Genomic DNA, 19422 nt, shown 5'->3' with positions numbered 1-19422 from the left:
TAGTTCTCCCCAAGTCAGAACGAAAGATCCTCATCGAGTAAAAGCAAAAGGGCGTGCGAAAAGAGTTAAAGGACAAAAAGAGAAGGCAGCGGAACGACATAAACGGCGGTACACTGAATGTAGGAAGATTGATCATGATAGACAGAGTTGTCCAAAATTTGGGAGCCCGTAAGTGAATATGTAATTGTCTGGATTTGAATTTTATGGCTATGTTGTTGACATGTTTATTTTTTTCGATGTTGTAGCTCTTCATCTTCCGACGCAGAAGTTGGTGCTGCAGTTGCTGAGTATTTGAAGCCCGATTAGAGCACGCAGGATAGTGAACCTACTATGACAGAGTCATTTATGCAAGAGTTTGATTTCATTTATAGTCCTGGAGTTTGAACATTTGTTGATACCAATTTGCGTCATTTTTGAAACCATCTGGAACCGTTAGTGAATCTTATGTAAATGCCTCATGTTGATACTGAACTAAGGTTTGTGAACATCAACAGTCAAACTGCCCAAAAACAAAGTAACTTTTTTATTCGATAATTATTAAGCTTATTTGTGTACATGCCCGCTGTGCTTTCAAATTTGTCTCAGATTACCACATGTGCTTCAAAACGTCTCAAAATACCCCCCAAACTTTTAAAAACGGTCTCACATTACCTGTTCCGTCAATATTATAGACATTCCGTTACGTGCTTTGGACCCCACTTCGTTTCCATCTTTAACCTTTGGGAATAAGGGTTTTTCAGTTTTAAGAAAGGGCTTAACGTTTGTCGCCTCTGCAGCTTTGTAAATTACCAAGTTGGTAGCTTTGTGAGGCAAAACCAAAAAGAAAGCAGTACCCAAAAATGTTCAAGTAAATAACAACATTTCTAAAACACTCTACGGAGAAAACAGGGCAAAGGGTCTCATACCCCATGCCCTAAATTGAAATGAATTAGATACCATTTTGTTTGGCCTCCCTCTGTTATTTATTTGTGTATTTGATCTTTGAAAATAGATAGTCTTATTGGTTTTTCAAGAGTCAAATCGAAGTTCATGGTAGGATGGTCGTCTTTAACACCTGGGTCTGTTTTAGATTGTGTCGAAACTAATGATGCATATCAGAAATAGGGTATACTGGTGAAATACCCCTTGAATTTGTACCTCGCTTTCAATTAGCCCCCTATTCTTTTTTTTTAGAAAATTTAGGAACCGATCTATTTTTTTTCGCCAATGTGCCCCTCGACGTCAGAATTTGGCACTTTCCATCCATTCAGCCGTGAAGATGGAGGGCACTTTAGTCCTTTCGCGTGTCCACGCAAGTCAACCCAGTCTAAATCCAAAATTCGAAGGAGGCTAGGTCACTTTCAGAAATAAAAAAAAAAGAGCAAACAAACTGAGATCAGAGGGTTCGAAAGTTTGGGGGAATTGGGGATTTCACGAAATCGACCTGCATAGTGGCTGACGTTAACAAATCGGTGAGGTTGTCATACAAATCTTGAAGCAACACACCTGTATTGACCAAGAAAGATGCCTGTCGAAGTACGGAGTAGTGGGCAGCCTCCCAAGTATAGTAAGTCTTCAACTTTCCCTTTCTTTTCATTGTTTAAGTGGTTGTGGTCCATAGGTTGTCGGTAGAATTGGATTTTTCCATCTTCTTGCCTTGCTGTAAGATTCCTTTTTGAATAGAAAAGTGTGGTCCCAAAGTAAAGCATGTGCGTTGGTTTGTCTGTGTGTGGCTGATGTTAGTAAAGGCTGGTGCCGATTGGTACGTTTGTTGTAGAAAATTGAAGTTGTTGAGTTAATTATTTGTTGTTTGTAGGTGATCCAGAGTTGTTTACAATTGAAATTCACCATGTGGGGTATTTTAAAAAGGGAAAGTATGTGGGAGGTACTGTCCAATGGGCAGACAACTGTAATACAGATCAGTTGTCAATGCTGGACTTATATGATGTTGCTGAATCACTAGGATACAACCACATAAAAGTCGATTATCGCTATAGGTCCACAACATTGTTATGTGGCAATTCGAGGAGACTTGGATGTGCTTGATTTTGTGCGTGAGATACCTACATCAAGGGTTCACGGTTTGTACATCACAGAAAAGCCAGAACCACAGAGAGATACTGAAGCCTCAGCAGATGTATTTAACTTTCAGAATTTGCTTCAACCAGAATTGATACATGTACATGTACAAGATGATGTGAACATTGCTGATGATGCCGATGATGAAGTTGAAGAGGAAGATGAGGAGCAGCAGGTAGATGAGGAAGAAGCTGTAAATGTTGATGTAGAGGATGATGAGGAAGAAGCTGTAAATGATGATGACGAAGAGCGCCTACAGTTCATAGATAGTGACTATGAGCAAACAGATGAAGAACAAGAGAGACAAAAGGGAGCAGAAGATGACAGGTGGTTTGATACGCATGTAGAGGAGGAAGCTGCTGAAGAACCACAGAGAGAACCTGGTGAAGTTCCAAGTGATGACTACAATTCAGAGGACCTTCTAAGTGTTTCAGAAGAGGAAGATGAAGTTGATGAAAATTCAGGTGTGAAAAAGGTTAGTTGTAGACTAAAAGCTCCTAGGTTCAAGCAATTAAAAAGGGATACTGATTTATTTAATCCAGTATTTCATATTGGCATGGAGTTTGCTAACATGGAACAATGTCGGGAGGCCATAAGATTCTATGCAGTTTCAAGTGCTAGGCCATTGAGATGGGTGAAGAATGATACTCACAGGGTTAGGGTGGTGTGTGGAAGTGGAGGAAAGGCTGAAAAAAAGGGTTTAGGAAAAAGAAATGCAGAAAAAAAGAAAAAAAAAAGGTGTGCAAAGTGTTGAAGATGATGGTGGAGAAGAAAATGGAGAAAATGGGGGAGAAAAGGGCAAAGAAAAAGGTAAAGAAAAGAGGGATGTCAAGTGTGATTAGCTGCTATATGCATCTTATGTGGGCAAAGGGCCTACTACTAGGATCAAGACATATCAACCAAAGCATTCATGTGGAAGGATGCAGAAGACCAAGTTTGCCACTTCTTCTTGGCTTGCTCAAAGGTTTGATGAGGATTTGAGAGATAATCCTAATATGTCTGTGACGGATTTCATGAAGATTGTGAGGAAGAATTATGGCATAGATATCACTGCAAACCAGTTTTACAAAGCCAAGAGCATAGCTAGAGAGAGAATACATGGAAGTATTCAAGAACAGTACGCAAAATTGTGGGATTACTGTGAAGAGTTGAAGACAAACAATACAGGCATCACTGTATTAATCAAGACTGATTTGCATGGGGACAACCCAGTATTTAAAAGAATATATATATGTTTTGGAGCATTGAAGAAGGGCTTTATTGCAGGATGCAGGCCAGTTGTGGGTTTCGATGGTTGTCATGTGAAGGGAACTCATCCAGGACAGATTTTATCTGCAGTTGGTATTGATGCGAATAATGGGATGTACCCTATCGCATTTGCTGTGGTTGAAGTAGAAAATACCGAGACTTGGACATGGTTTATGGAGATTTTCTTCGCTGATGTTGGGTGTGAAAATGGTAATGGTTGGGTGTTCATGTCAGATAAGCAAAAGGGTTTGGGGGAAGCCATTAGGGATTTGATGCCCACTGTTGAACACAGGCATTGTGTTAGACACCTCCACAATAATTTCAAGATTGCTGGTCACAGTGGACTAGCATTGAAGCAAAGGTTGTGGGCAGCAGCTAGATCAACTACAATACCCACATTTGAAGCTGAAATGGAGAAGATGTTATCTCAATCAGATGCAGCTTACAGATGGCTTCAGGAAAGGCCAGCATATCATTGGAGTAGGTCACACTTCAGTACTCATTCTAAGTGTGATATGCTTCTTAACAACTTGTGTGAGTCTTTTAACTCAACTATTATTGAAGCAAGGGATAAGCCTATTCTGACCTTACTAGAGAGAATTCGAAGTTATTTGATGCTAAGAATGGCTAGACTTAGAGAAACTGTTTGGACACATGATGTTGGTCCTAGGATTTTTGGAATTGTTGAGAAGCTAACAACTGAGAGTGCTCAATGCATAGCATCATATGCTGGTGGGGGGAAATATCAAGTTAATAACATCCATGGTGGAATGTATGTAGTGGATTTGGAGAGGCACACCTGCACTTGCAGAAAGTGGGACTTATGTGGAATCCCTTGTTCACATTCTATGGCTGCAATTGCCAAAACAGAGAAGAGCCCTTATGACTTTCTGCATTCACTTTACAAAAGAGGTGCATATGACAGGGCTTATGAGAGTTATATATCTCCAATGCCTAGTCAAGAATACTGGAGAAAAACAGGCCATAGACCCATCAAGCCACCTCTTTACCACAAACAACCGGGAAGACCTAGAACAAGTAGGCAAAAGGAACCTGATTAGATACCAAAAAATGCAACAAAGCTGAAGAGATATGAGATTGTCATTTCTTGTAAATCTTGTGGAGGTGAAGGTCACAATTCTGCAACTTGTGGAGCTGAAGGTCATACTGGAGAAAGAGGCGGAAGACAGGTATGAAGTTTGTGATTATGTCTATTGATATGAACTTTGTTGAAGGTGCAAGTTGGTCCTTTATTTGTTATAAAATTTTGTTTTAATTTTTTGGTCAAGGAACAAGCTAGAGGCAGGGGAAGGGCAATAAGAGTTCGAGGCAGGGGAAGGGGAACAAGTATGCCAAGTGTTCCTGTTAGACAACCAGATCAAGCTGACACTTCAATCCAAGATAGACCTTTTAGAAGAACAAAGCTTGGGGTAATAGCATTTGTACTGATTTGGTTTCAATACTTACATTCAATGTTTAAACCAAATTTGGACTGATTTGTTGATTTTTGTCATTCTATTAGGCGAGAAGAGGGGGGCAAATGTTTGAACTAACAAGGCAGCTTGCTCAAACTGGTGCTACCTTACAAGGAATTTAAATTGGGCATGCTTCTCAACCAAACTCAGAAAATGTACCTCTATCGAAAAGACCAAGGCCATGGAGAGTGTAGCTGAGATTTGCTGATTTTGGTTTTTTGGAACACCAAAACATTAGGATTGCTTATGTAATGGATATGTATTGGAACATTTTATTTTGATGAATTTTTAGCTGATATGGTCCTAGGATTCTCATACTGATTTCAGAAGACCAAGTATTGGAACACAAATGTTTTGATTGGATTACAGTTAGAACACATGTGTTGCTTGGATTCGTGTGGTGGAATGTTTTGTAATGGATATGTTTTGGTTTAATACTGTTGCAACAGTTATGTTTGTTTGCTTGCTTATATGACCTTTTTGCCAATTGGAAACAAAATTTTCAAAACACAACTCATACATGCCATTACATTCAACAAAAAGACCAAAAGTCCATGTTTTACACATCTGCAACACAATTGATACACGGCAGGTGACATTGTCTTTGCCTTTCCCTCTCCCGTTTATTTATAGGACAGATTACATACGCTTCTCTAGCCCTTCGTTGTCTTTGCCTTTCCCATACATCAACCACAAAACTATCACAAACAACAAACAAGACACCCAAAACCAAGGGTTCTTTTTCAGCTTCTCTGGCCGAGACTTTTTTGCATCTTCCAACATGTTTATTTTCCGTAGCAGCCCAGGTCTAATTTGCTTCGACCTCTCACACATTTGTGGGTCACCCCATTCCTAATATCTACATCTATTCTGCACACTCCTCCCAACAAATTGATACCAAAAAAAAAAAAAAACAGAAGAAAAAAAGTGCATCAGTCCAAATTTCCACTCAGCAACCCAAATTTCAAATATGCAAACCAAATTTCAATTATAAACTTACCCTCCCACAGATGTAAAACCTCCTCCCTGGATGTGCAGCAGTCTAAGATGTTTGGATTTTCGCAGTCTTACCACAATAGCAAACGACTGAAGGCACCATCCATGAACTACCCTCTTCACCTTCGGCATTCCACCTCTATGACCCATGACCTCCATGACCTCTGCCAGGTAAGGACCTCCTCATCTCCTAATATTTTGGGTTTTCTCCTAAACCCTAGATCCCCTTTTGGTTTAGGGTACGAAAATGGAGGTTGGGAAAATGGAGGGAAATTTTTTGGGGGAAAAATAGAGCCAAAACGAAGGAACTAATAGGTGAAGCATGGGTTCAGTTTAGTGGAGACACGAAATGACTAAATTAACCTTCAATTTAACGGCAGAATGGATGGAAAGTGTCAGATTTTGACGTTGGGGGGTACATTGGCGAAAAAAATTAGTTCGGTTCCTAAATTTTCTATAAAAAAAAGGATAAGGGGCAAATCGAAAATTAGGTACAAGTTTAGGGGGTATTTCACTAGTATACCCTTAGAAAAATGGTAGTTGCATTTGTAGTGATATTGATGTAAGAGATGATGTTGAATGTGATGAGGATGATGATGAGGTTAGGCTAAGATGTATCCTAAACCATTTCTCCAGCTTATTCAAATATTTGAAGTAAATCAATTTCACAGAAGCCGTTGCTCCACCATCCAAACCCAACTCTTTGGCCACAAAAGACCACAAATTGTTCTTCGAAACCCAATCATACCCACCTCTATCTCTCACCAAACAATTTGAACAAATCCACAAGTTGCCTATCATCAATCATGGCAGGGATGGGCCTAACAACACCTCTATCACCAATTTCCTTAACAAGTACAAATAGAACTTGATCAAATGTAGGAGAAAGAAGAAATCTGGAGAAGAAATTAGGAGAGGGGGGTGGGGGAGGGGGCAAATACCCCATTTCCCCCTTTCTTAAAACTAAAAAACCCTTATTTCCAAAGGTTAAAGATTGAAATGAAGTGGGCCCCAAAGCACGTAACAGAACGTCTATAATATTGATGGAACTGGTAACGTGAGACCGTTTTTAAAAGTGTGGGGGGTATTTTGAGACATTTCCAAACATAGGTGGTAATCTGAGACAAGTTTGAAAGTACAGGGGGCATGTACATAAATAAGCCTAATTATTAAGTGTCACACACGTATCGCATGACTTACATTGGGACATAGAAAAAGAAAAATAAAAAAACTACATTAAAGTCAACAATAAGTTACTTGAAGAGCCACTTAGTTCTCAGCATCAGAGTCATCACTTGACTCAAAGCGGCCACGTTCCTCTCAATCTAGAATGAGTTTGTCATTGTAGCAATCCTGGCACCACTCTAAATTTTGGGGTTTACACATGCAAACAATGGGAGATGGGGGCTTTGGGGAATAAGGGGTTGGGGATCGATAGTATTGAACATTGTCTGGACCTACCGCAAATAGATCCCTGCACGTCCCACAAGGACGGTCGTGAACGGCACCATGCTTGCAATAATTATGCGTAACTCGAACTTTTGGATCCATCTTTGGTAGAAGGTGGATGTCTCGGATGTCCTCTGGGGCTTTGGTGTTTTCAGAACCTGAAGCCATTGTTTGAAGGAGAATGAGTTTGGGATTCATGCAATGTGGGTTTTATACACCTTTGCAACGGTTGCAAGGAAAATCAAATATCTATGTAAGGGAATCTTGAAACCATCACTGTGTGTCAGTAAGGGAATCTTGAAACCATCACTATGTGTCATTAATGTGTCAAATAACCGAATATCTGTGTCAGAGAATCTTGAAAAAAATTGTCTCCTCGCCGATAATGAATGAAACAAAAAATTTGAGCAATATTAGTAACTGAACTCTGCTAATCCAGCAGTTAGTGATTGAACAAATAAGATTGAACTCTGGTAAGAACATAGAACCTAAGGCTGTGATAGCAGATGTAAACTCGAATAAACTGCACGTAAGTCAGATCGGATATAAACATGTAAACACAAACCCAGATCGGGCATTGACAAAAAACAAACAAGTGAATAACGATTGCCTAGCGATTGATATGGCTACCAGCCGTCATTATCGTCGGCTTTTGCTAGTTGGTGGCCTTGTTCTGGTGGGTGTACACCGCAGGAGATTATTTGATATGCAACAGACAAAGTTATGGCGTCCCAGTCAATATCTTTGTGGACATCTGCAGTGAACCGTCGAAATTTCTCAAAACCTTCGTTGAAAGCCACAGACATTGCCTGGCCATGCTTGTCGCCTCCTTTGTGGATGCTCAAAGATTCGTACGTAGCATCCTCCTCTGTCATATGCAATCCTTTGCTTTGTACTTTCGTCTTTGGGCACAAATTTTGTGCTTCTCTTTTCTGTAACACGCTTTGTTAACTTGCCGCGTCAAATAGGGCAACTTTTGCTTAGCTCCGACACACTTTTGAGTCCAATAATGGACCAAGGAGGAGTTGTGTTCCAGTTTGTTCTTCATATCATTTATTTCCACAACAGGATCATCGGAGTCCCCCTCGCTTGCCGAGGAGGTTGGAAGAGGCAGCGGTGGTAGAGGGGACCTTGGATAATTGGGGGCATATTCCCATAACCCATCGGAGTCCCCCTAATTAGGATTGGCACTTGAACTGGCGGACATGTTGAAAAATCTTCAGTTTCTTCAGATTGGGTGATTCGTTGTATGCACAAAAGACAACTCCAAAGAAGAAAAGAGAGAAAAGAAGATTTGGATGTAAGGCAATGAGTATCTCATAGCCATACGACAACGTTTATATATGATGTCCTGGAGTTTTCCGCAGTTTCTTTTATCTTTTTTTTCCCATCTATCACATCAGTTTTGTTTTTTTGTTCAGTAATGAGAGTATTTGATTTAGTTAGGTTGAATTCGGATTAAAGCCTCGTATTAATCACAGAAGCCTCTTATGATTAGTTGAAATGTTATCTAACACATGAATTTTGATTTATCAACTTTCAATGAGTTGGTAGCATTTTTCGAAATATTGTCCTAATTTTTGCAAAGGAAGGATGAGGCAATGGTCACTGATGTGCACGTGTGCACCTACCCAAGGGGGATGCGGTCAGGTCCCGGCATGTGTCATATTTCGTTATTTTTGAAATTTTTATTGCAAAATTATTGAAGACATGGTAATAAAAAGGAGAAAAATAGGAAAAATTGCCCCAAAATTGATTCCAGCTTCTTGTGCCATCACACAACTGGGGGAAGCTATAAATTAGCGAGAGTGCTTTTGAAACTTACTTTCGTACTCAATTTCATCAGATGTGACAATACAGAGTGTACACTTCATCTTCGGAATGTGGTTTTAACTCGCTTTCCTTTCAACCGTTACATTATATTTTGCAAACCTTTTCCGTATATTTCCTTCATGTTCATTATCTAATTTATAATAACACAAGTATTGGTTTCATTTGCTTCATTATTGGGAACAAGATTTCTTATTTTCTCCTTTCAACTGACACACACAGTATGATTCTTGTTATTTCATTGGTCAAATTATATATTTTACACTAATAAGCAAACCTCTGATACCATTTTACGAAAAAAATCACCATATAAGAGATCCAATAAATGCAAAAAACTATCCCATTCCTTTTAGGCATTTTGTAAAGACAAATTAAATATGTTGACAGAAAATAATGTAAACAAACTTCAATTAAAGCACAACAATTTAGCTTTACAAAAGTACGCATAATAAACCAAAAGCAGTTTCCCTATATTTTTCACTCGCTCTTTCTTCACATCTTACAGCTTGGATACATATAAGATACTGTATGAAGTGTCCAAAGCAAAATGGTTACACCTTCAGGAGCGCGCACAAACGCAGTCAAAATGAACCACCCATTTTTTCCAAACAAACATACTGAAAATAACCGGAATGAATGTTCTCCAGGGACGGTTTACTCATGGTTTACTCTCGAAATAGGTCAAACCCTTTACGTGCTTCTGCTTCCCTCATCTGCACTGCCTCATTTGACCCCCTGAACCTTTGAAAACCTTTTCCTTTCGCAAGCGTAACCCTCAGTTTCATTATTTTGACTGATCGAAGGTTTTTCGCTTTACTTTTGTCCTTCCCCAATGTTTCTTCATACCATCTTAGATGTATCTTTTGACGTTTTATTTCAATCTTCAACGCATCATACCGCATCTACGGCCTGCATCATCGTGGTCCTCAGATGAAAAGTTTATGGATTTCGCAGGTCCTTCAGCAACATCTTCAGCGTTCTTGTTCTTTTGTGACATAGGCTTTGCATTTTTTGGTGGAGTTGTTATAAGTATGAGGGGGATTTTCGTAGGTGAACTCATGGTGAGTTGAGGGTTGTTTGGACCAACTGGTGGTGCAATGTGAGGTAAAATATCTCACTTTGTTATTTATAGAGCAGTCCCCTTAATAATTTTAACCGCCAAAATTAATTTGTTCACTTGGAGTGGGGAGTGGCCACTTTAGATACCTAATTTCCGTGGTGATGTCATATTTGCATTATTAGTATCAGACACAGTAGTTTCATTTTCTTTACTGGTGATATTCGTTCATATTTAGTATCATATTTGCGGAGATTTAACTGTTAACGCGGCACGGTTCAAATGTAAGTTACCTTCAGAACATGTGATGTCATATTTGCATTATTAGTATCATAAACACAATTTTCTTTTTCTGTACTGGTGATATGCGTTGATATTTAGTTTCATATTTGGCAAGATGCAACTGCTTACTTGGTCATGTTAAAATGCAAGTTACCTTCAGACGTGGTGATGTCATATTTGCATTGTAGGGGTCTTTTTCTTCCGGCAGAAAGTGGGCTGGGCTACTGCAAGGAGAAATCTGATGCAAGTGTCCCCTTTGTATCTGAGTCCGAAGATTATGCCCCAAAGATGTCTCGAAAGGGTGATGACGCCTTAGGAAACTCTTTGGTTATCTTTACCAATGAAAATAACAACAAATTGCAAGTAAATCTTCTAGCTTGGCATGAGAGAGTTATGGCATGGGAGCAAAAATTATCATGGGTTTAACACTTTAGGAGAGAGGGCTACGGTTTCCTATGAAGGTCAGAGGTTCTAATGGAAGGGAAGAGGGGTTCTAAGGAGGTTGGCTGAAGAGGGAAAAGGATGGTGAAGAGGGAAAAGGATTTTCGTAGTTTCCGGCAGCTTGATAGTGACTCTGTCAAAGCTCCTGTCAATCTGCCGAAACAGGGGAAATAAGGGAAAATGGGCAAGGATAGCACGAAAATTGTTGAGTTTGCAAGTGAGAGAGAAAGCTTGCTCTCTGAAAGTTGTGGGTTGTGTTGTGTTGGGTAGAAGGGGTCCTATTTATAGCTGCTGGGAAGGGGTCTTCTCCAAGAAACCCTAATGGTTTCTTCCTAATCTAACTAAGCTTTCCTCTTTCTTTCTTCTCCTCTTTCTTGACTTTCCCCATGGTGGCAGAAATTTGTGCTGCCCAATCCCACAAAATCAGAGACTTTTGGGAACTCCAGGCTTCTCCCGGCGGCTGCTTCAGAGGGGAGCTTCCATTTTCACCCATTTTCCTTCTCTTCTTTCCTCCTCTTTTCATGGCCAAATCTGATGAAGGAAAGGAAATGGGTGCGCCTGCTAGTTTAAGAGATAGCATCCTCCCCTGCGTGCCAATACCCCTTGGTTTCTTGGATGCTTGCACTTGGAACTCGTTCTCCCAGCAGTCCCTCACATGTGAATCCTTGGCCTCCTCGTGGTCTTCTGCTTCAGCCAAGTGCTGAGGGCCTTGACTTCCTCTTATTCAAATGGTTTGGGCCTTTTAATATAGAAAACCAAGTCATCTAATAAGTAGGTTAGGTTCACCAAATATTTGGGCTTTATGGGCTATCTAAGATAATGGGTTATTTTTTTTACTAAAGTGATGGGCTATTTTGGTTGGGTTACTCCAATTGAAACAATGGTCCATTTCCTCCCTTGTGCTTACCCATGTTTGGGCCTAAGAAAATGGGCCTGAGTCCCGAGGCCCCCACGCGACCCGAGACTTCCATTTCTTGACCCACCAATGGGCCCCATGACAACTCGTTACCATCCATACCACAACCCACTCAAGCAAGCCCCGAGCATTTGAGTGGCTTGGGCCCACTTAAGCTTGTTGTGGGATAATAATTTCCCGCTTGGTACGGCGTGTCGCTTGGCATGCTTTTGAGTATAACGCTTGATAGGATAATTGGCATGGATTTGCAAAGCTAAATGCATCCTTATGATTTTATTTCAGTTTCTAGCATGATAGATTTTTATTTGGCATGGCATGTGGGATATGGCTCGTGCACGGCAAACTTCTATGCACTTCAAATTGGGTCTTTTTCCAATAATATATCGTCTTGGGCTAGGAATTTATTCGGGCCCAACCATGGATTTTTTGGGCCTCAACATGCATTATTAGTATCATAAACAGTGTGATCATTTACTTTACTGTTAATGGTGTGTTGATATTTAGTTTCATAGTTGGCAAAATGAAACTGATTACTTGGTCATGTTCAAATGTAACTAAGTCATTTGCTTCATAAGTGCTGATGTGATTTAAGCATAATTATTTTCACGAAAAGCATTTTTAATTTTTGACTGCTGATGTTGATAAGTAGTTTCATAAATGCGAAGGCCCAAGAGCTGTAAATGGGCCTATTCGCGCGAGAACACCAATTCTGCGCTTCCACCTTCATCGATGTGTGTGAAGTGTCCTTTCAGTCACACCGGTTGGGAAACTAAGACAATAATAACTGATCTAAACCCAATCTTGTCTTCATCCATTGTAAAGTGGGTGACGATGGTTGGGTACATACAATTCGGCACTTTCTTCTTGGTCCACAAACGACACCGTGAATTAAATAATCCAGATACCCTTTTCAGTCCCTCTTCTCCAACAACCCAGATGGACATCCCAGACTTGGCATGGTTTAAGGATGATGAGGCATGGCGAGAACATTTTTGCCTTCTGAAGATTTGTACAGCATGGCGAGAACATGCAAGTTGTTTCAACAAATGTTGAATGATCCTGAGGTTTGGCGAACCATGTCAGTAGATAAGTACCAGTGGCATGAGGACTGGTACGGGTTTGATGAAGGCAAAATTGTTGAGTTCTTGCAAAAGTGCAAAGAACATATCAATCCAGAAATAATTTACAGAGAAGCTTTTAATGACTTCTTCCTATTGAAAGATGATGAGGCGGTCAAGAACCTGCAGGTGGCGGCTATGGCAGGGCATATGGAATCCTCCTACATTGTTAGCTTGCTAGGGCTGTTGAACCCTAGTGAGGGCAAGGAAGATGCGATGGACTTTTTGTGCCATCTCAACAAAACCAAGAAAATTACAGGCAAGCATGCAGGGATTCAATCATGTATCGATTGCTGAGGTATACAATGTGTGGCATGGTGACTCCTCCAATGCTTGCAAAGTTTACTGCTGACGAAAGTTATTTTGAAGACTGCGTTCACTGTGAAGGTAATCGGGAGTGGTATAAATTATGGCACCGCAGGGGCAAATACTCTGACAACGTATACTTATGGAACTGCTGTGAACCCTGCAAATGGAAGAGGGAGCTGTTCTGCTTCCAGCGCGAACTCCATTTGATGACCTCGTGGATTTAATTTCCATATACATGGTATGATATGGGTATTATTAAGAAAGTGTGTTTTTGGTTTTGACTGTTTTTATTTAAAGGGGAAACTGTGTTAACCTTATGTTTGTGGTTGTATTGTTTTTATTTCAAGGTTTGTTTATGGTTTTATTAAAGCGAGTACACTTGTAAGATCCAATTTAAGTCATGTTGTAGACGTTTGTGTTACTTGGTGGCATGCGCGCATCTGTTTTGGATGTTATGTTTTTAGTTTGTCGCACACGGGGTTTTGGGTCCTATATGGTTTGAGTAAGTAGTCTGACATGGGGAATTGCTGGTTCAGATCCCCCAAACAGTCATTCGTTCAAGATGACAGACATGCATATGGCAGGGAGGTTGCGAGTTGTCAACGCATAAGGCATTATCCTTTCAGTCACTTCATTGACAATGGAAGTCTGAGCCATCCTTGATCTTCTAAGATACTCTGATGATCCCATAAATACCCCAATATTTTCCCCCTAATTTCCGGATTTTTCCTGCATTTGAAACTATATTTGCAACAAAACAAAAGTTTAATAAAGTCATCCGGGAATCCCTTTTCACTAACGTAATGATTTAAATATCGAAATTAAATAAGTGGAGAGTTTTTCCCATATTGATTATAACCATGTACGACATTTCCCCATTATTTTCGGATTTGTCCAGTAATTTTTTGGATTTCTACAACCAAAAAAAAAATAAATTGATTCCCATTTTATGGAAATTCCTTTTCACTAACATAATGATTTACATATCAATTTTAACAAAACACTCCTTGCCAAGTATTAACCCAAAACTCCTGACGAAGTATTTCATCCACAGACACAGTTAGGAATTTTCCCAATTTTTTTCATAATTTTCATGCATTTTTTTTTTACTATTTTTGGAAAATAGAAGGAATAAAATATACAAGAAATGCCAAGTGGAGGAGCTGGGGTGGGGAGCTGCAAACCTCAGTGACATGCGGCGCATTCCCATGCTGCCACACTCCAGTTTTTGCTTTTTTTTAATCGTTTCCACTTAAATATTCAATTAAAAATCCAATTTAAGGGGGAAAAATTGTAGAAAAATTCCTTCATGGTCGGGACGAGATTTCCTTTGATGACATATCCGGAAAAAGGGCAGGGCAAACAAATTTGGATACGGGATTAATGTGATCGAACAAATGAGAGTGTAGGGTTTACAAAGTGTACTAGTGTTTTCATTTGCATCATCCAAGTGTAGGGTTCGTTCCCTAATTTTATTTTTCACTCGCTCCTAAACCAGGTATTGTACTTTCTGTATGAAGTATTCATCCCCACACACAGTTAGGAATTTTTCCAATTTTGTTTGTAATTTTCATGCATTTTTTACGATTTTTGGAAAATAGAAGGAATAAAATATACAAGAAATGCCAAGTGGAGGCATTGGAGTGTGGAGCCGCAAACCTCAGCGACACGCGGCGCATTCCCATGCCGACACACGCCAGTTTTTGCATTTTTTAATCGTTTCCACTTAAATTTTCAATTAAAAAATGACTTGAAGGGTGTAGGGGTTGGCCGCCTACGGTTTAGGGTTTACTGTGGAGTGCTTTGGGTTAAAAAATATTAAAAATTCCCCAAAGCAATGCTTTTCTTTCCCCCTCATGGGTTAGGGTTAAAAAATAAAAAAATTCCTCGAAATTTCAAATTTCCCGCTCAAGATCATGGATTGTTAGGATCAAAACAGGACAATTCAAACTTCAAACTCCATATTAGTTCTCCCCAAAAAATAAAATACAATTCCTTTTCACAATTGAAGGAAAATAATTTGGGGGTTTTGAGCAAATTTTTGGAAGGGTTGTCATCTTATGTTATCTTCATTTTCCCTTCTGGGCAAAGCCATGTCGAATTCTTCAACAAACACTGAAGCAAAGAGGTGTTGGCACTGCAATGCTGAGATGGTGATGCTAATTTACAAATCCAAAAGGAATATGGGCAGACCGTATTGGAAGTGCTTCACAACATATGTAAGTATCAGATCGGCCATTGCCTAAGCCAACGAAAACTGCTATAGAGTAGAAGCAATTTTTTTAGGGAGCTACAAGGTGTAGTGGCTATGAATGGGTGACTGGAGGCAACAGGCCAACTGAATCTCACAATCAAAACCAGCTGGACGTGAAGAAACTTAATGCATATGTTGAAGTCATCTGTATAGTGAAGGGCATTAAAAATATCCTCCTACTGTTGTAAGTTCTACCATTTCTGAATTTGGCAGTTAAATTGATGAATAAGTAAGAAACTTTTTGCGTCTGGAAATCTTCAAGCAATTTCAAGTATATATTTTAAAATTTTATTATGTTTTGGCTTTTCAAGTATATATTTTGTAATTTTGTAATCCGGACAGCTATGAAATATGAAGAAGTGTTTGGAAATCTACAATTATGAATTAATCATTGAGCATAATTAGTAAATGATTTTTTCAACATTTCATATGCCTGCATCTGAACTTCACAATCTTGTTTGCCCTAAACAAGATACATTCCTATTTATTCCACATTTGAAAACAATCATTGTCACGACCCGATTCGAAAATAAAGAATATTCCCGAATCATGGTGTGAGTCATACCATGGTCATAAGAGTAAAATCCTACAACCATGATATGATGAGAAAAAGAGCCACAATTACTACAAAATTTACTTAACACCACAAAATCAGAGTCGCAGTAGCTTGTAGTTAACTACACACTAGGATCTTTAACAAACGGTTGACTACTTACAAATATTAATTACACAAAACAACAATAAAAGCCCAGCAGCTTAGTTGAACCTGCTTCCTCAAACTTCCTCTTTAATCCTGCACAATCTATTAGGGTATGAGCATTCTAATGCCCAGTAGAGTACCATCAAACCCCTCAAAGTCAGTTATCACAGTTAATCAAAGTGTCATGCATCAAACAACACAAGATATACAAATTATGCAATCATACCAGATAAATAAATTTGCATATGCGATGATGCCATGAACTCACTCCCTTCTAATCCCACTAATTCATATCCTAGGGCAACAAGCCTGCATGTCCCATACCATGCGTTTTACCACTGTGGCTCCGAATACCCTAAAATATGAACTAGTGCCCATCCGTCCCTTAACCCATTTTTGTTTTGTTTACGAATTTCTCAACTTTCACTTATCATTAGAAGCCCTGCTCCCATCACCTCAATATATTCAAGCTCTGCTCCCGTCACCTGAATATATTTCACATTATATATCTCAAACGACACACACACACACACTCCAAACACCACTGTATTTCTGATGCATATGTAATGCAGCACAAACATAATTTATTTATGTGAATAATGCCACAGATAATAACAATAATATATCAGGCTTAAACACATAAATAATAATATTCACCCAACATCAAATAATATCCACGGAAAAACATCAATAATAATATTCACATAACATCAAATAGTATTCATCGAGCAGAGCAACAATAATATTCATATTTATAATACTATATATAAGCACCAAGATTAAAAGTGACATAGCCCAATCATTGGGAAATCAGGAAACCCTACCTCAAGTTCAGCTAGCTAAAGTACCAAATTTACCCTTCGGAAGTTCTCGAAGTTGTCGAATCTACACTTTTGATCCAATTCCTGAACAAATTCAAAATCCAAATTATTATTGAGCAATCTTCACGCTATTTCACCTAAGACCAAACTCAACCTTGCGCATTTCAAAGATTATGCGCGAAAATGATGAAAATGCCCTTAGGACCAACCCGGGGTCCAAAGCGGTCAAATCTCGTTCAAAATAATCTAAAACTTGGTCCTATGCCCTGTCAACACCGAAACAAGGCCAACGACACCCGTTATCCAAAAGTTACTATTTGGGTCCCGTGGGCCCCACAAAACAACTCATACTTTGCACCACCTCGGATTGACTCAAAACATATACCATCGGACTCGGATCAAAAAATTGAGTCGAATGGACTAAAAATATGGCGTCGGAGGCTGCCGGAACAGCCGCCACGCGCCGCCACTTGCCGGAGCCGCGAGTGGGCTTGCTCCGGTTACTGTTCATCATCTTCAAAAAGAAATCCTGCAACTTCCCCTGTTTTCCAGATTTAATCCCAGATTTTGTGAGCCATTTTGACCAACCAAACGTCAGTGAAAATGGTAAAACTTATAATGGTTTTGAAGCTTAATATCTCTAGTTTCTAACCCAACAAACCACACTGAAAACGGATCTAAAACGAAGGAGAAAACTAACTTCAAAGTTGGACTCGTGGCTGGTTTTCTACAGAAAACAGATTTTTTTCCAAACTTTGTACAAGTGTTCAACCTATCAAAACTCAGCCAAATTCGACGAAACCAATTGTGTTTTGTTCCTTGATAAGTCTAGTTCAAAACCCAACAAATGGATTCCTCAAACACGCAAAGGATTAGAAGAAACATAGAGCCAAAGTCAGGTTTGCGGACTGCAAATTTCCAGAAAATGCAAATTTCCAGATTTTGTTCAAAGTTGTTTTCAACCATTCTAACACCCCAAGTGGTTCCTAAGACTTCTAAAACTCTTCTAAACCTCATACCTATCATTAGAAGTCATCAAAAACTCAAAATGAAACCAAATCAACAACACCCTCCCTTGAAAAAAAATGCTCTATACACCCAATCCGAAAATAGAGGTTCAACCTCTTCCAATTCAATCTTCCTAACATTCAAAGGACTCAAATTATTCTTTAAGAGATTAAAATCACACAACCACAAGGTTAAAACCAGAAATTTTGAAATCAACTCACCTTAGAAACTCTCTTCTTCTCTTCCTCCTATCTTCTCCTTTCTTCCGCACCCCAACTTCCATTTCTTTCATCCCAAAAATTTATCTTAGTTTAAGAAATTAATTTTTCTTAGCTTAGACTAGGTGACTCACCTATCCTAGGTTTACAACTCATCCAAATTGAGATCAAAACCAGATTTTTTGAAGGGATTGCATGAGGGAAGGGGGAAGGAATGAAGGAGGGAAGAAGGCTTGGCTTACACGTTGCCTCTTCTTTTTTTTTTTTTTTTTTTTTTTTTTTGTGGTTATTATCTACAAGGGTATTTTGGTAATCTATCATACATAGGGGTGTTTTTTGGTCATTTTTGTCCAACTTCAAATTAAACATACTTAATTTAATAATCTCAATCCAAAATCTTTTGATAAAATACCCATAATCATTCTCCACCATTAAAATATTTTTCACTAAAATATTAAAATCCACCTTGAATTTTTCGGGGTATTACAATCATGCACCATTTAGGGTTTAGGGTTCAGCATAGTATCAACAATATGTGTTCACGGTTTCGTACAGGTTGTATTTGAACCCAATAAAAAAACTTATTCTTTAATTTTAAGTGAAAAGGGGGAGTTGGATCATAAAGAAGAGTTGTTCCTTAACACATAAGACTCAAAACTACCTTTTCAAAACCTTACTACAAACGGGAAAAATGCGCTCAAGCATGCAAAGAAAGCTCTTCGAGCTTCCCTTATATTATAGAAAGGTTAGTTCTCTAACTTGTGAATTGAGCCAATACCAAGCTATATGATATTTCTTCAGTTCAACAACTGTTACCTACATAATTACAAACAGCCCACCCAATTAAATGAAGTTTGCAAGTTCATATACTACACCCACCCAGTTAAAAACTTTGCAACTTATGTCATATTGTCTCTCCTAATTAATCACAGGTTCCTATATCCCTGCAACAACTGCACAGTGAGCTTCAACCGATACAAGGGCATGGCGTCATGGGAAATATTGGCTAGGTCTACATTGGAGGTCAGAAACTTGCAGTATTTGAGAATGTACATCCCACAGTCGCCCCTGAAATATAGCAAAAAAACTTGATTCACAGACGACCATGATTTAGCCAACTTATGCCCTTCGCCCTTGACCATTCCCAGTAGACGATTGCTGTGCTACCTGTCGTCCTTTCCCATATACGACTTCATTTGCATGTAATCTAAGGCAGCACATTTCTGCATAGTGGCACACGAG

General features: G+C 39.2%; 2 protein-coding genes and 1 long non-coding RNA gene across 3 annotated transcripts; 2 read left to right on the top strand and 1 right to left on the bottom strand.

Annotated features, from left to right (window-relative positions):
- Positions 1-1979: 1979 nt before the first annotated feature.
- LOC110751181 (uncharacterized) lies at positions 1980-5214 on the top strand. The gene is made up of 3 exons (XM_021951615.2): positions 1980-4496; positions 4596-4736; positions 4829-5214. The coding sequence occupies exon 1, from the start codon at positions 2979-2981 to the stop codon at positions 4365-4367; it is 1389 nt and encodes a 462-aa protein (XP_021807307.2). The 5' UTR covers positions 1980-2978; the 3' UTR covers positions 4368-4496; positions 4596-4736; positions 4829-5214.
- A 7515-nt stretch (positions 5215-12729) lies between these two features.
- Positions 12730-13167, top strand: LOC110751180 (uncharacterized). Its single transcript, XM_021951614.1, has one exon. It carries the CDS (start codon positions 12730-12732, stop codon positions 13165-13167), a length of 438 nt encoding a protein of 145 aa, XP_021807306.1.
- A 2704-nt stretch (positions 13168-15871) lies between these two features.
- Positions 15872-18396, bottom strand: LOC110751184 (uncharacterized). Its single transcript, XR_015835471.1, has 3 exons — positions 18184-18396; positions 16958-17038; positions 15872-16235 (listed from the first exon to the last, which is right to left on the bottom strand). It is a non-coding gene; the product is annotated as an uncharacterized LOC110751184 (long non-coding RNA).
- Positions 18397-19422: the final 1026 nt, after the last annotated feature.

Source organism: Prunus avium, chromosome 4 (genome assembly GCF_965620075.1).
Source record: "Prunus avium chromosome 4, drPruAviu1.hap1.1, whole genome shotgun sequence".
Classification (NCBI taxonomy): Eukaryota; Viridiplantae; Streptophyta; class Magnoliopsida; order Rosales; family Rosaceae; genus Prunus; species Prunus avium.
This window is presented reverse-complemented; position numbering and strand designations above follow the sequence as displayed.

Excerpts from the sequence above, each read along its gene's own strand:
- LOC110751180 (XM_021951614.1), top strand. The coding sequence starts at position 12,730 with ATGGCGAGAACATTTTTGCCTTCTGAAGATTTGTACAGCATGGCGAGA.
- LOC110751181 (XM_021951615.2), top strand. The coding sequence starts at position 2,979 with ATGCAGAAGACCAAGTTTGCCACTTCTTCTTGGCTTGCTCAAAGGTTT.